The 16,624-nt window shown below is 48.5% G+C and overlaps 2 protein-coding genes across 2 annotated transcripts in view; one reads left to right on the forward strand and one right to left on the reverse strand.

Annotated features, from left to right (window-relative positions):
- The first annotated feature begins 1,664 nt into the window (after nt 1-1,664).
- Nucleotides 1,665-10,631, forward strand: TUBB6 (tubulin beta 6 class V). The gene is made up of 4 exons (XM_080919986.1): nt 1,665-1,772; nt 2,288-2,396; nt 3,771-3,881; nt 9,182-10,631. The coding sequence occupies exons 1-4, from the start codon at nt 1,716-1,718 to the stop codon at nt 10,246-10,248; spliced, it is 1,344 nt and encodes a 447-aa protein (XP_080776112.1). The 5' UTR covers nt 1,665-1,715; the 3' UTR covers nt 10,249-10,631.
- A 1,806-nt stretch (nt 10,632-12,437) lies between these two features.
- Nucleotides 12,438-16,624, reverse strand: part of AFG3L2 (AFG3 like matrix AAA peptidase subunit 2) — a 40,828-nt gene continuing 36,641 nt past the window's right edge. Inside the window, exons 16-17 of the mRNA XM_080919987.1 lie at nt 15,206-15,400; nt 12,438-13,156 (exon numbers count right to left, since the gene is read on the reverse strand). Coding sequence (XP_080776113.1) covers nt 12,926-13,156; nt 15,206-15,400 — 426 coding nt within the window. The 3' untranslated portion in view covers nt 12,438-12,925. The remainder of the gene's footprint in view (nt 13,157-15,205; nt 15,401-16,624) is intronic.

Here is a 16,624-nt window from a genome sequence, read left to right on the forward strand (position 1 = left end):
CTCTCTCTCTCCCTCTCTCTCTCCCTCCCTCTCTCCCTCTCCTCTCTCTCCTCTCTCTCTCCTCTCTCTCTCTCTCCCTCTCCTCTCTCTCCTCTCTCTCTCCTCTCTCTCTCCTCTCTCTCTCTCCTCTCTCTCCTCTCTCCTCTCTTTCTCTCTCTCCTCTCTCTCTCCTCTCTCTCCTCTCTCTCTCCTCTCTCTCTCTCCTCTCTCTCTCCTCTCTCCTCTCTCTCTCTCTCTCATTTTTGTATTTCTAGCCTAGATTGATCTTGAACCTCTGAGCACTAGGAATGCAAGTGCATACCACCACAACCAGTTATATGAAGTACTGGGGATTTGACGAAGGACTTCCTGCGCGCATACGGGCAAACGAAGGACTTCCCCAGCTCCACACCAGGGTGTTCTTAGTTTTCACATATCTAAAAAGAAACCACTGCTTCCAATTACAGATCTTACTGCTTCCTCATTTTTGTGTGGCATTTCTGCCTGGCTTGGGGTCAGGAGGACACAGAGTGTCCTGACGGGAAGCATTCTGAGAACACCTGGGAATCTTTGCCGGATGCGCAGACTATGGGTGGCAAAGAATCCTGGCACCTGAGAGTCACTCAGGTGTCTCCAGAATAAGCCTTCATAAGCCGCGAGTGTCACCACCAGATCAGAAAAAGCAAGTCGTTTCAGCCAGGGCCTGTTCCTCTCTGGGTCCCTACGGATACATCGATTTTCACCTGCTCGTGCCCCCCACCCCCACCCCCGGCATTGTGTGAGATCTTTGCCAGAAGAGTCTCCCATGGGATTCCAGAGCATTCTAGATTCCCTGGTGTCAGGACATGCCTACCATCCCCGCTGGTGACCAGTCTTTATGGGTTAAGAAGGGAATGCCCAGCAGTGGCAAAGTTGCTGAGGTCAAGAACAGACTGGGAGCCATCATACAAGAAACTTGGGGCCTTGGGCATCATAGTTGTTGGGCATTCCCGCATCTCCCAGTGGCCCCTTGCCTCTGCTGAGACAACAAAGGCAGGCCGTTTGTGGTCCCTTTCCTCCTGGTCCCCTCTCTCCAGCAGCACTGCGCCTGTGTATTGTCCCTCCCACATGACAGTGCTCAGTTTTGTTTTTTGCTTCCCCCCCCCCAGAAGTTGAGGGGTTAAGGGTAGGAGCGAGTCCTGCCCTACAGAGCACGTTCCGTGGATAGGGTGTTGTTAATCAAATGTAGCGATAGAGTCACTTCATGGTTGGGGCTGTAGAGGCAGGCAGAAAGATGCAAGCTAAAAACGCGTGCCTAGGGTAGTGAGGCAACCAAAAGAATCCACGTCGGGTCTCAAAGGTCGCCTTCCACCCGCAGGGTTATGGGGTGGCTCTCCCAGCTCTTTTGGGAGCGTAGTAACTCGCCCGGTTACAGGTGATCAAAACCCTGGGTACTAATAGCACCGCGATGCAGTGAGAGTCTAGGGCTTCCCTTATCTCCTCGGGAGTCCCCGCCAGTCCACCCGGTTCCTCCTAACCGGACGCCCAGGGTTCCAGCTGTCAGGACCACGAACGGGGCTTGGGATCCGCCCGCTAGCCTTTGGGAGGGGGCGGGGACTGCAAGCGGGACAGCCGGCTGCCATTGGAGGGAAAGGCGAGGGCGGAGGGCCGAGAGGGGTCAAGTCCCGGGAGCGCGCGGCCGGCCGCAGTCACGCCGCAGTCGGGAGAGCCAGCGCCCGAGCGCAGACTCGCCCGCCATGAGGGAGATTGTGCACATCCAGGCGGGCCAGTGCGGGAACCAGATCGGTACCAAGGTGGGTCCAGGCGCGGTCCACTCCCGCGGGTGGGTAGTTAGCGTCCGGGGCCTCGGAGGACCCCGCCTTGCTCTTCCGAGCCAGGCTGACCCTGCGCACTCCTGGAGAGCAAGCCCCGGAGAACCCGCCCCGTGTCCCCTCGGGCCGAGATCCGGCCAGGAAAGTGGGCCCAGCTGGCCCTCGGGATCCGGCTCGAAGTGGGCCACCAGTCCCAGTTGTGTGTTCCAGAGGGTGCGCCCCAGGGCTCGACTCGGAGAGTGGGCCACGGGTCCCGAAGGGCGCGCCCTCGAGAATTGGCCCTGGGGACTAAACCCCAGGTTCCTGCGGCGACCTGGTGGGGAGAGTGGGTCACGGATCCGGGGGAGCTGACCCAGGGTTCCCACCCAGGGTTTGCGCCCGGGTCTGCGGGCTCGGGGATCCGGTTCTTCAGAGTCGGCCACAGGTCCCGGTGCGGGTGGCGGGGACTTCCCAGGCTCCGGGTCTGACTCCCTGTCCCTTCGCCGTCCCCTCGTAAGTTTTGGGAAGTGATCAGCGATGAGCACGGCATCGACCCGGCCGGAGGCTACGTGGGCGACTCGGCGCTGCAGCTGGAGAGGATCAGCGTCTACTACAATGAGTCATCCTGTGAGTCGCGCGGCTTCGGGCTGTCCCCCTCCCCCCCACTACACCCCCTCGGCCCCCAGCCTCCGGCGCCCGCTCCGGGCTTTCCCGGCTGCCTTTCGGGCATGCCCTGGCAGGACCCGACCGTACCCTGCCGGGTCCCCGGGCTGGACGGGGAGGGGGAGGCTCGCGGTTTTTGGCGCCGGCAGAGTTTGCTTGGGGAAAAGTTAGGGCGGGATGGAGCTGGATGCCCGGCCACTCCCTCACTCCCCCTGGAGCGGGAAACCCGCCCTAGGTCTGTTCAAACTGTGGGATCCGGCCTATCCCGAAGGCTTGAACCAAACCATCCGTTGAGGTTGTGAAATAACCTCATCGCTCCCAGGCCGTCTTTTTAAGCTTTCAAAGAATAGAGCGGGAGTAGCCGAATGCAATGGAATTTTAAAGGCATCTTTTATTAAGGAAGCTTAGCAAAAAGTTTGAGAGACACTTGCTTAAGTGATTTTTTTTTCTAGTCCTTTATCTAAGATTACATTCATTGGACGCCAAGACTGTAGACAGCTCTGAGCAATTAATGGGGAGGTTAGTAAAATTCTAGACTCTGGGTAATCCCAGTTTGGGAATAATAACACCTCTGCCCTCTGAAGGATACTTTACAGGCAAGTCTTATTATAAAAGTGTGACACACACCTCACAAACCAACGAAATCCCAGGGCACAGACACCCAGAAATGGCATGTTCAGGCTCCCGCGGCGTGACACATCCGAAGACACTCTCTGGAGTCACCAGACTTTTAGAGTTACTTCCCACTTGCTCACCCAGAACCGGGAAGGGCGGTAGATACGGATCATGGGATGCCGTTCACATAAGTCGACCTGAAACACATGGCAGCTCTTAAAGAGAAACCCCTAAGAGTTCACTGCACTTCTCTTAGTCGCTGGGTGACATTTGTTGACCCTTTGCCCACCTCGGTCCTGTGCAGAACCAAGCAGGATGTGGGGAAAATCCAGATCCTGTAAAGCCTGTCCTCACGTGATGGGAAGCACAGCTTGCCCTGGTGTCCTGCGGTGCTACACAATCATATTGTACTCCAAGGGACACAGAACCCCTGGGCTGGCACCTGGGAGCCGCACATAGAGCTTGGGTACCTGTAGGTATGTGGATATCCACAGGGCAGGTGCCACAGATCTTGTTTATTTCTGGACATGAAGTAGGCAGGAGTGTTGATTTTTCCCATTAGTCCCGCCTTAGTCGTTCCTCATCTGTGATAGAGAAACTCACAGTACCCTCTCTGACAAGACTGGTTATCCCTGCCAGTCAGCTCTGACCTGGTGGGACTTGCTGAGTCGATTATTTTCCCCAGAAACCTGGAAGTAACTCTGGGCTTTCCCCCCACTCCAGCTAAGAAGTATGTACCCAGGGCTGCCCTGGTGGACTTGGAGCCCGGGACCATGGACAGTGTGAGGTCTGGGCCTTTTGGGCAACTCTTCCGGCCTGACAACTTCATCTTCGGTAGGTTCCACCCACTTGCTTGCTTGAGTTTCTTGTTTCATTTTCATGTATTTTGTCGTGGTGCCAGGGGTTGAACTGGGATGGTCCACTTGTGGCACTTTGTAGATGTTCAAAAGACTTCAGATTTGGAGCATTTTGAATTTTCAGGTTAGGGATGCCAAGCCATGCTTGTGAAAGGTGGAGTGTATTCCCGGGGAGCGGGAGTGTTCTAAGAGTGATTCCTGGCCTATGAGCATTACAGAGAGTGAAATCTCTATATCCCAGCCCCTTCTTCAGAGGCCCCAGCAGATAGCAATCCTGAGAGGAAATAACACAGACACCTGTGTTTCCTATGGGGCCAAGTAGCTTTACTATTTCTTCCCGCTCCCTTTTAAGAATTACATGGGGTGGTGTAATTAAAGGTGTTGCACACCTTTAATCCTAGCACATGGGAGGCAGAGGCAGGTGGATCTCTATGAATTTGAGGCCAGCCTGGTCTACAGAGTGAGCTCCAGGCAGCCAAGGCTAGACAGAAAAACCCTGTCCTAAAAAACCAAATAATAAATTATTTATTATTATTATTATTATTATTATTATTATCATTATTATTTGAAGCAGGGTCTTACTATGTAGCCCTGGCTTGCCTGGAACTTTCTGTGTAGATCAAGATGGCTTCAAATTCAGAGTTCTGCCTGCCTGCCTCTGCCTTCCAAGTGCTACAATTAAAGGTTGTAACAGTGTGCTCAATGCATGAATGTTTAAAAATTTTAACAAGTCCTGACATAAATTTTTTAATTGTAATTTAACAAGTTGGAAAATATTTTTAATTAAGAATTGTGACTTAAGATAAGCTGGGTGTGGAGGCTCATAACTATTAATTTTAGCACCCAGAATGCTGAAGCAGGGTAGTCACTGGATTTAAGGACAGATTGGTCTATATAGTGTGATTTGAAGGTACCCTGGGCTACAGAACGAAACCTTGTTTATAAAAACACAAATCCTCGCTTGTCTGAAATGCTTATTTATGTAAATTTCTCTTTGTTATGGCTCTACCTACTGGCCAGTGAGCTCATGCACAGATTTTATGGGTTCTGGGGATTTGAACTCACGTCCTCATTCAGAACTGTCTACATTACAGCTGACTCATGGATGGTTCATTTTAGCAGGGTCTCAGCCTTCAGCTAGCTTTGGAACATTAAAGAGCATTGTCAAGCAGGGCCCTTCTTCAGCACCAAAAGACTGAATCAGTAAGCTGGTGTCTCGGTTCTGAAACAGTTTGAAATGGCACGTGCCTTTTGTCCCAGCACTTGTGAGGCAGAGGCAGGTGAAACTCTTGAGTTCAAGGGCTACATAGAGACCCTGTTTCAGAGAGAGAGAGAGATTGCATTAGTAATATATCATTTTGAAAAGTGAGAGTTCCCAATGGCATTTGCTGCTTACATGGCACCCCTGCCAAGGAGAATGTGGAAGGAAGCTAAGCGCCAGACAGCCTGTTTCCTTAAAGCCCCTTTGTGGGTTTGTAGTTTTTCCTCAAACGCAGGACTAACCGAGGAGCCCGGGAGCACGGAGAGCTGGCAGACTTAATTCTTCACCCAGTGTGAGTTGGAGGAAAGGCAGAGGGAGGGGTTGTAAGGAAAGCCTAGGCGTCTGCAGTGTGCCTGCCAAGCTTCAGGTTTGCAGCCTGTGTTTAACAAGCTGGAGTCACTGATTAATGGCCAAGTGCACTGTGTAGATGTTCAACTTATGACCCTCAGATATTTAAGCAGGGATAATCTGTTGCTAGGAGACAAAGGCAAAATATTTTTTAAAAAGTCACCAGCTTCCTTCTTTTGTCAAGAGCAGAGAATACTTTGGGGCTAATCCGTGCTTTGGGTAGCGGGGGATCTGAGTCGCTGCCATAAACTGGAGGAGTTCAGTGTCACTGGGATGCTTAAAGCTTGAGCAAGCTTGATTTACGGTTCTCTTTCCGCACTTTTAATGAATGGTTCCCAGGCTCTGACCGTGCGTGCAGCCTTCTGTGAAGAAGGGATGGTCCTACACCGAGTTCCCAGCACAAGGTCAACCCTAAGTTCCGAGTTGACGTCTGGTTTGTTCCTCTCATTGCCTGGCCTGGGGTCCAGCTTGGCTGCTGCCTGCTGAGTTATGTGGATAGGGGATAGACATTAGTCTGTGGGTGCTTAAGGACAGTGACAATCTGTGCTGGCTAGTGTTTTGTCAGCCTGACAAGAGCTAGAGGCTTTTGGGATGAGGGACTTGCAGTTGAGAAAATACCCCCACAGATTGGCCTGTGGGCAAGCCAGTCTGAGGGCATTTCCTTCCTCCCTCCCTCCCTCCCTTCCTCCCTCCCATCCTTTCTTCCTTCCATCTTTCTGTCCTTCCCTTATTTCTTTGCTTTTCTCCTCCACCTCCTCTTCCTTGTTCTCTTCCTCTTCTTTTCTGGTGGTGGCTGTTGTTCTTTGAGGCAGGGCATCACTGTGTAGCTCTGGCTGTCCTGGAACTCACTCTGTAGGCCAAGCTGGACTTGTACTCACAGAAACCTGCCTACCGTTGTCTTCCCAGTGCTGAGATCAGAGGCATGCACCAACACCCAGCCAGTGGGGCATTTTCCTAATTAGTGATGGATGTGGGAGGGTCCAGCCCATCGTGGGCAGTGCCATTCCCGGTTAGATGGTCCTAGGTTCTAAAAGAAAGCAGGTTAAGTTAGTAAGCAACACCCCTTCATGGTCTCTGCATTAGTTTCTGCCTTTTCAGCTTTTGCTTCTTCCCATGATAGATTATAAACCGTAAGGTGAAATAAGCCCTCCTCTCCAAGTTGCTTTTGGTCATGGTGTTTTAACCACAGCTGTAGAAACCCAAGGCATCATCTTAGAGTCGGCTCAGAGAAGACAGCCAGGTTTCACTGGCTGGCACAGCTGGACAGGATGGAAGAGAGGCTCATCTTAGACAAGGTTAGACCAGGGAAAAGCTGAACAAGAAAATGGCCCCCTCGGAGGCTAGAGGGGTCAGTGTCTATCAGGTCCGCCCAGACCACCACCCAGCTGTTCTGTCGATGGTCTTGGTGCCTCACTGTACACAGAGGGTCATGAACGGCAGGAGCAAGAATCTGAGCACCCTCCTGAGGCTGGCAAGAGGGAGGCCACCATGGTCATGCCGGGGTCAAAATCCTCCTTTTAATATTGAAATGCAATTAATTTTTTCATCACCGAGTGAAATCAAAGTGTCTTCACATGTCTTGTCCAAACATGGCTTAAGTGTGTATAGTGTAACAGTAGGGACTGCCTCAGCCCCACGGTGGCCATGAGGTTGTATGTTTTCCGCATACACTCACTCCTACATGTTTGCACACACAAGTGATTTGGTGTTCTGGAGATTTTATTTTTTTACATGTGTATGAGTGATCGTAAGTATGTATATGCATTACACGCATGCAGTACCTGAACAGACCAGAAGAGGGTGCTAGAAAACCTAGAACTGGAGTTAAACATAGTTGTGAGCGGGCCATGTGAGTACCAGGAAACAATCCCAGGTCCACTGCAAGAACAATTAAATACTCTAAATCACTGAACCATTTCTCTAGCCTACAAATATACCCTAAAGGAAGATTACGTTGGATTTTGAGTTTTGGCATGCAATGGTGCAGATGGGGTGGGTCTTGTTTTTGTTTGTGTTGTTTTTGGTTTTGTTTTGCTTTCAAGACATGGTTTCTCTGTGTGTCCTTGGCTGTCCTAGAACTCACTACTAGACCAGGCTGGCCTCAAACTCAAGGATCTACCTCCATGAGTGCTGGGATTAAAGGCAGATAAAATTGACATAAAACATAAGTCATCCTGTGTACACATAGACAGGATTGTTCTGGTATAATGATCATCAAACCGTCCAATCCAGGTAATGTCTGCCGTCATGTACATGAAGTGCACGGATATTTCTAAATGTTGTCATTTGCAGTTTTAAAAACTTTTGTAGCAGTGTCGTGTGATACACATTTTTAATAAGGAGGTGCACAGCACCTAGAAAACTAAATATATTTCCCCAGTTCTCCCTCGAATCCTTTTTAAGTATATCCCTACATGAACTTACATACATATGCTGTGCTACACATAGGTTTGTGTTTCTAGGTCGGGGCAATGCTTTCTTTAGTATTAAATGTAAGTTTTGTGATTCAAGGAACAGAAAAGGGAGTGTTTAAAATTTAACCGCCAGTGTTTTCAGTTTCTTCTGTAAAGGAAGGCTAAGAAGGCCTGTAGGGTAGGAGCCGCTCTGTAACACACTGGCCAACTACACGGTCTTGGCTCTCCACTTGAACTCTGTCGATAAAACTGAGAATTCTTGGAGGCACGTTAGGCCCCTTTCTACAGCTGGACTGGATACAGTTAGAGGGTAGGAATCACATCTGTGCTGGTCTTCAGCTACAGGTGTGAAAGCAGTAGTTCCCTGGAAAATGTGCAGAAGTATCTTGGGTGATAAATGAGTTGCCTGTTCACATTAAATATCACTGCTGGTTTGGAGCTGAGCACGGTGGTATGCACCTCTTATATCCCTGGTTGCAAGGACAGGTCTCTGATAGACAGACCCTGTCTAGACACAAACTGCTGTCTTGAGAAGAGAATACATGTTTGTTCATAGCACGTGCTGAACATTCTTTACCTAAAAATCCTTGGAGTGAACATGAGTTGTTCTTCATACACTTTACGCGTAGACCCTGAAGCAGTTCATACACCATTTTCAGAGCTTCTGCACTTTGGACTGGTCACGTGAGGTCAGGCATGAAGTTTCCCATCCATGGCATCACATCAAGGCTCAGAAAGTTTTGGGTTTTGAAGTAATTTGGATTTTTTGGATTAGGGCAAAGTTCAGAAAGCTCAAAACTATGATGTATACATTGTATTCTCTATCCTCTTTGAACTTTACCATGTGCCAAAATTATTTAAAAATAAGATCTGAGCTCAGTCTGGTGGGGCTACATGAGTTTGAGGCCAGCCACAAGTACAGCCAGGTAGACTGACTCAAAACAAAAAGAAATGACATGACTAGGTCAGGACAAATATATCTTAAAACTTTGTTGTTTAATATAATGTCCTATGGTTGATTCCAGATTCAGGGCCTCGGCGTATTAAGTGCACTGTTTTAGTGAGCAGGCCCCTGGCCCCTGGATATACAATTGGCCCCTGAAGGGGTACCTGCTCATCTGCCTTTTAGGCACCATGATGTGTACTTGTTACAGCCTGATTCCTGTTCCTTTTGCTCCAGTCTCTTTCACTGAAAAAAATTGATTGGAGGAAGCCTGTCACTGACATCCCCTTTGGAATCTTGCTGCCTTGCAGGACAGACGGGTGCCGGGAACAACTGGGCCAAGGGCCACTACACTGAGGGCGCGGAGTTGGTGGACTCGGTGCTGGATGTGGTGCGCAAGGAGTGTGAGCACTGTGACTGCCTGCAGGGCTTCCAGCTCACCCACTCGCTAGGCGGGGGCACGGGCTCAGGCATGGGCACCCTGCTCATCAGCAAGATCCGGGAGGAGTACCCAGACCGCATCATGAACACCTTCAGCGTCATGCCGTCGCCCAAGGTCTCGGACACCGTGGTGGAGCCCTACAATGCCACGCTGTCGGTCCACCAGCTGGTGGAGAACACGGATGAGACCTACTGCATCGACAACGAGGCCCTCTACGACATCTGTTTCCGTACACTCAAGCTGACCACACCCACCTACGGCGACCTCAACCACTTGGTATCTGCCACCATGAGTGGTGTCACCACGTCACTACGTTTCCCTGGTCAACTCAATGCCGACCTGCGCAAGCTGGCTGTGAACATGGTGCCCTTCCCGCGCCTGCATTTCTTCATGCCCGGCTTCGCCCCCCTCACAGCCCGGGGCAGTCAGCAGTACCGTGCTCTGACAGTGCCTGAGCTCACACAGCAGATGTTTGATGCCAAGAACATGATGGCTGCCTGTGACCCACGCCATGGCCGCTACCTGACCGTCGCCACTGTCTTCCGGGGCCCCATGTCCATGAAGGAGGTGGATGAGCAGATGCTGGCCATCCAGAACAAGAACAGCAGCTACTTTGTGGAGTGGATCCCCAACAATGTCAAGGTAGCCGTGTGTGACATCCCACCACGGGGCCTGAAAATGGCTTCCACCTTTATTGGCAATAGCACTGCCATCCAGGAGCTATTCAAGCGCATCTCGGAGCAGTTCTCAGCCATGTTCCGCCGCAAGGCCTTTCTGCACTGGTTCACCGGCGAGGGCATGGACGAGATGGAGTTCACCGAGGCGGAGAGTAACATGAACGACCTGGTGTCGGAGTACCAGCAGTACCAGGATGCCACGGTCAATGATGGGGAAGAGGCTTTTGAAGATGAGGATGAAGAAGAGATCAATGAGTAGGGGCCATAAGATGCTACAGTACACATCTGCTCTAAGCCCTGATGGTGTGGCAGTGGTGCCCTGGTCTAAGCATGTCACAGGCCCCTCTCAATATACCACACTGTTCCCCAGGTTACCTGGAACAGAGAACTTTGCTTTATCAGAGAACTGACAGTCCCACCAGACCAGGGAGGGTTTATTATATAGAACACTGAAAGCAAAGTAGGGGTCATACAGGCTAAAGAAAGTGACCCTTTTATTAAGTACCTCCTGCCCCCATCAGAGTTAGCAGGGGAGTTAGCATAAGGATTTGTTTTTCATCCTTGGTGATAAATAAACTAAAGCTGCAGTGTTGCCTTAACTGAATACATAATATGGAACTTTATGACAATCCATTCATAATAAAATGCTAAACTTATTCATTGGTCTCTTGAACTTCATCAAAGTATGGTCTCATTTTTCATAAACCTATTTTGTGAGATACCAGAATATCACATCTATCCTGAAAATAGCTGTTTGGAGTAGGGTGTGCTGTGGGTCAGATTTCAACTGCTACCATATAGCTAAACCTTGCTGTATGCATTCCTGTGCAGGAGGGACATCCCCCACATGTGCAAATGGTCATTTTCCCAGTATGAGAGACACCACTCTCCTGTCCCTAAGTGTGCCAGAACCTGGTATCTGCTGGCACCTTTTTGTGAAGCAACCACACAAGGGCAGGAGAATGAACACTTACTTGTAAAGGCCCAAAGTCTCGGGCTTATCTGCTTGAAGACTTCAGTTCCTTCAGGTAAGCTAAGAACTGGCCACTCTACAAGCCACTGAAGGACATTTCTTCCATTGTTCTAGAAGCAATCTGGTCTCTGGCCGGTTATTTCTCTTCCACAGGAGAGGCTCAAGCTGCATTACTACATCTCTGTCAAGGACTACAAATCTGGTAACAGTTCACCTACCACTAAATACCAACATGACTAAGTAGGCCTTAAAGCCTCAACAACTCCCCATTGGACAATCTCCCAAAAGAATCCAGTGGGGAGAAGATGAGGTATAGTGTGGTCCTTCTGCAAATGACCAGGCCGAGCAGATATGAGAGCGGAGGTTCCTAGATGTATCTCTGATCCACTGCAAAGTGGCTTGGGCTGGAACATACACCATCACTAGCTCCTACCTCTACTGGGAGACTACCCCAGAGATGCCACTTGTATGCCTAAAGGACACTGTCCCCACATCAACAATGCACTAGGCAAGCTGGAATGTTTTTATGGGATGCAGCTAAATAAAATGGCCAGGCATGTTGGCTCACACCTATAATCCCCAGTACCCAGAAAAACAAAGCTGGGAGTTGGAGGCATGACTCAGCAATGAAGACACACATGGACCTTACAAATCCCAGCATCCTCTGGGGGATCTGATAGACTTTCTGACTTCCATGGGCACCTTCACACACATGCACACGCCACTTAAAAATCCTAAAAGCTGGAGAGACATTAAAAACACGGGCTGTTCATTGGACCCAGGGTCCATTAGCAGCATCCACATCCAGAGCAGCTCTCAACTGTTTATAATTGTGGTCTCAGGAGATCTTACTCTGTTATCCTCGGGACAGGCATGCATGTAGTACACAGACAAATTCAGGCACAATACACATATTTAAAAGATAAAAATTAATCTCTAAAAAAGAAAACCAAAGCAGAGAGACTGCTGTAAGTTCAGTGCACAGTGACTTTTAGGCCAGACTAGGCCTCAGAGTAAATCTGACTTAACAAAAAAAAAAGCAAAAATAGATAGTAGTACCTTGAAGCTCAAACTATTGTGTTTGAAGATGAGAGTCAATCTTCACTGTGCAACCTTTATAACCCTCTCTAGTGACTGACAAGAGCAACAGTTACCACGCCCATCTCCAGCACCATCAGGGACTTTGATCCATCTCACTGAACTGAGGTGGTTCAGGGCAGCCTAGCCTAGATGGTACAATGAACATCATGTCATGAACAGCTCAGGAAGAGCCTAGCTGGTGCATTTAGCACAGCTTCTCCCAACGACTGGCTCTTGGATCCAACATCTGGTCCAGGACATGAATCTGGAAGGCTGTGGGAACTGATGAGACCAGCAAAGTGAGATTTTGAGGAATCCATTTCCAAGACAACGCTTAAATTCTTGACATTGTTTTCTAAACATAACAGCATGGTAACCCTTTATATGCTCAGGAAAAAAGTACAATGTCCACCTTTTATTTCTGATGTAAAGAATCCGTATTTACACAATACATTCACGTTTTTAAATATGTTACAATTCTCTATAGAAAACCACTCCATTAAAACAAGTGATCTGAATTCAAATTTGAAAATATTTGGCTGAATCAAAATATTATGACTCCAACTGAATTTCATAGCACGTCTGCAGAGACGTCACAGGAGGAGGAATGAGGAGGGTGATGGGAAAAGAATCTTCTCCCACGGGACAGGTGGTGCTGTCTCCTATTCTAGCCACTGTTCATGAGGCCAAGGCGGAGGGGCAGGCGAGTCCCCTTCCGAGCCCAGGCAGATGCTGATGCTCTGCAGCTGCAGTGGAGGTCATCCTCACAGCCTGGCTGAATCAGCAGCTGGCTCTGCATCAGGGCTGTTGTTCTGAAAGCTGCTGCTGAAACTGCAGACTGAAGCCCTGGGAGGACAAAGTAGAGAGACCTCCAGCCCCAGGCCTAGCTGACAACCTTCTCATTCAGGGGCTCCTCCTTCTTCTTCTCCTCCTCCTTCTCCCGCTCCTTGTTCCAATCCTGAAGGCCTTCAGGAAGAGAAGTGTCCTCATCTAAGCTGCCAGTGCCTTCCACAAATTCTTCATACGTGGATTTTTCTGCGAATGGTCTGGGACCCAGAAGTTCAACCATGTCGTTCTTGTCTAATACTTCTTTTTCTAACAGTAGGAGAGCAACCTGAAGTACAAGCAATTTCCATTAAGTTACTTAGCAAAGTCTACTCAAAGTTAAGATTTCTATTTATAGCTGATCTCTTTCTAATAAAAATCTAAGGTGCTGGGTTGATGGCTCAAATGATTAGAGCACTTGCTGCTCTTGCAGAGGACCTGGGTTCAGTTCCCAGTACAGCACCATCTCGTAACTCTAGTTCAAAGAGGTATAATATCCACTTCTGGTCACTGAGAGCACCAAACATGCACACTGTGCACACACATTCAGGCAAACAGTTATCCACATCGAAAAAACTTTAATATTAAAAAGTAAAGATATAAAACAGAACCTAAGATAACAGAACATGTCTCATAAATAAGGTCATATGATTTTAGAGTAAGATGTGCGTTATAAGTTGCAGATATCCTTCATAGGCAAATAGACAAACACACTCTGATACATGTCTACAGTTAAGACTGTGTAGCTGTAGTAAAGGAATGCTATCACCTTGGGGCGGTTCCTCATCTGGAACCCTTATAGAAGAGCAAACAGTGCACTTCTCTCCCTTTCTAAATGGAGCACAGAAGTGAAAGCTCTAGGATCCTTCTAAGGCTGCCTCTGATTCTCATCCTGTTCACACACATGCATGTACACAACACAGTCACAGTAACTACTGAAACCTTAGTCACCATTACCATGGGACACCTGATCACATAAACCGAGCACTTTCACACCAGCATGTCACACTCACAGCACCTCTCAGACTGGTAATCTTCCAAGTGGTACCTACCCACAGCCATCATGGACACAGCACAGGCTGAGGTGATTTGCAAAGGCCCTGCAGCTGGGTCACTGCCTCTGTCACTCACTGACTTTGGGACCTTAAGCCATCACATGACCTCTCTGTGGTTTGTCTCTGTAAAGTGGGGATAATGACTCTGTGTACCTCAGGAAGTTGCAGGCTTAGCTGGTACTGTGTTAGCTAGTTCCCCTTATCTTGAAGAAGGAATTAGACAACCTGCCAAGTCCTTCCTCCACAGGTGAGGCCCTGAGCAAACCGTCAGCCCTTCTCACAGGAGACCACTCACTAGCTAGTCAACTTTCATTTGCTACTCCTCTGTCGGGTCAGAAAGTACCTCTATAATCAGTGTTTCAGGATTCTCACCCCATTCAACATATTTTCCTCCCAACAAACAATTCTTGCTATACACTGTAAGAAGCACTGTATCTAGGTAGGGTTGCAGTAAGTGCACCCCACCTCCCTCCACTCACCTCCATCATGGCGGCATCCTCTCTAACAGCAGAGATCGTGAACTCCGTTCTGGCAGCTTCTAACTTTTAACTACTTGGCTCACTGGTGTTCTGGCCACGCTCCCTGGGAACGAGGCTGGCCTAAAGCTGTGTTTACAGTCTCTCCTCACCTAACTCAAGAACCACAACAGTTTTGATTCTGTTCCCCGGGCATGAGGAAGACACTCAGCCACAGAGAGAAGGAACACAGCAAGCTGATGGGAGGAAGGGAATGAATGATCTGCAGGATGCCAGATGTGGTGACTCACCCTGTAATTCCAGTACTCAGGAGGCAGAGGCAGGGGAATCATAAGATTGGTGCCAGCCTGGTCTCCACATGAGTTCCAGGCCAGCCAGGGTTACATAGCAAAACCCTGTTTCAAAAAATAAACAAGGCTGGCAAGAAGGCTCAGCAGGTAAAGACACTAACTGAGCAATCTTTTTTTTTTTTAAAAAATCTATTTATTTAATAAGCACACTGTCACTGTCTTCAGACATACCAGAAGAGGGCATTGGATCTCATTACAGATGGTTGTGGGCCACCATGTGGTTCCTGGGATTTGAACTCAAGACCTCTAGAAGAGTAGTCAGTGCTCTTAACCACTGAGCCATCTCTCCAGCTCATAGCTGAGCAATCTTGATGACCTCAATTAAACTCCTAGAACTTACATAAGGTGGAAGGAAAGAACCAACTCCACAGAATTATTATTTGATTGATATTCGTGTACACACACACACAAGCAAGCAAAGCAATGTGCAGAGACGTATCAATATGCTGGGACCTACCTTCTCCACGTCTGCCTTTTTCTCTGTGAGAAGAGCCACGGTTCTCTTATAGGCATCATTGATGAGTATCCTCACTTCGTCGTCTATCATCCTTGCAGTGGCTTCACTGTAAGGCTTCTCTAGTACCATGTCCCCCTGTCGTGGGAGGTCAAAGGAGATCTGCCCCACTTTCTCGTTCATACCAAACTGAACAATCTGAAAAAGATCCAGGCCTAACAGGTTACACAAAGGACCGTCACCCTTAAAGACTTACACCAGGGGCTGTCAGGGTGAACAAAGACACTCTGTAGATGGTGGTGAGAGTAGTGTGTTCAGGAAACAGTGGGCAAACTACTACAGCTTTAAGCCTGAAGAATACGCCTGGAGCAAAGTTAAGAGCTAGAAGCTTTTTTTTTCTTTTTTTAAAAATTTACTTATTTACTTTAAATATTTATTTATTATATATAAGTACACTGTAGCTGTCTTCAGGCACACCAGAAGAGGGCATTGGATCTCATTACAGATGGTTGTGAGCCACCACGTGGTTGCTGGGATTTGAACTCAGGACCTCTGGAAGAGCAGTCAGTGCTCTTAACCGCTGAGCCATCTCTCCAGCCCTAGAAGCTCTTGCTATGAGCAAACTGCCAACACGTTCTTCCTGTGAACAGACAGTCGCAGCCTGAGAACATGGGACACAAGGTGACATCTACATTTTTTCACAAACTGTGTCCATGGAGCAAAGATGCTGATGTACTATATAACTCATGTGAGGATCCCAAACTAGACGGCACTAGTGAGACAAAAGCTTCTAGAAGTACTATCTAAACTGACTTGAGATGACTCAATGGTTAGGAACACTGCATACTGTTCCAGAGGAGCAAGGTCCGATCGCCAGCACCTATATGGAGGCTCTCTATTGTGTGTGACTCCAGTTCCCAGAGCAAGGGACAGCACAGGCTTCCCTGCCTCGCCACATCCTAGCCCTTTCCACTTCTAAGAGCAGAACGGACAACAGTGGATGCCTTGTGAAGTTACTGTGAGAAAAAGAAGTAAGATGCAGAATCATGTTTCCAGAGAAGAAAACCAGGATGGAAATGCAGGTCTCTAGCAGAGGAAACTGTGACCCACTGTTCCAGAAATGGGGCCAGCAGGGGGAAGCAGAAAGGAATCCATGAATCAAACACAAGACTCACGGGTGCTAGAAGGCAGGAAAAAAATACGAGAAAAAAAAAAAAACAAAAACGTTTTAAACAGATTAGAAAGAAATAAGAGCAAACAATAAGCAATAATGTCTTAGGAGGAAATGTAACATTAAAACAAACTAGCTAGAAAATACTACTGTCAAAACAAGATATGGAGAACAGGCAAAGAGCTGCATCAGTGGAGCAGTTTCTGACGGAGCCCAAAGAAAACAGCTGCTGCTGGGCTGTAGAAGCCTGT

This window comes from Micromys minutus (assembly GCF_963924665.1).
Source record: "Micromys minutus genome assembly, chromosome: 8".
NCBI classification, from domain to species: domain Eukaryota; kingdom Metazoa; phylum Chordata; class Mammalia; order Rodentia; family Muridae; genus Micromys; species Micromys minutus.

Coding starts and splice junctions, on each gene's coding strand:
- TUBB6 (XM_080919986.1), top strand. CDS start 1,716: ATGAGGGAGATTGTGCACATCCAGGCGGGCCAGTGCGGGAACCAGATC. Junction 1,773..2,287: donor GGAACCAGATCGGTACCAAG/GTGGGTCCAGGC, acceptor TCCCCTCGTAAG/TTTTGGGAAGTGATCAGCGA. Junction 3,882..9,181: donor GCCTGACAACTTCATCTTCG/GTAGGTTCCACC, acceptor GCTGCCTTGCAG/GACAGACGGGTGCCGGGAAC.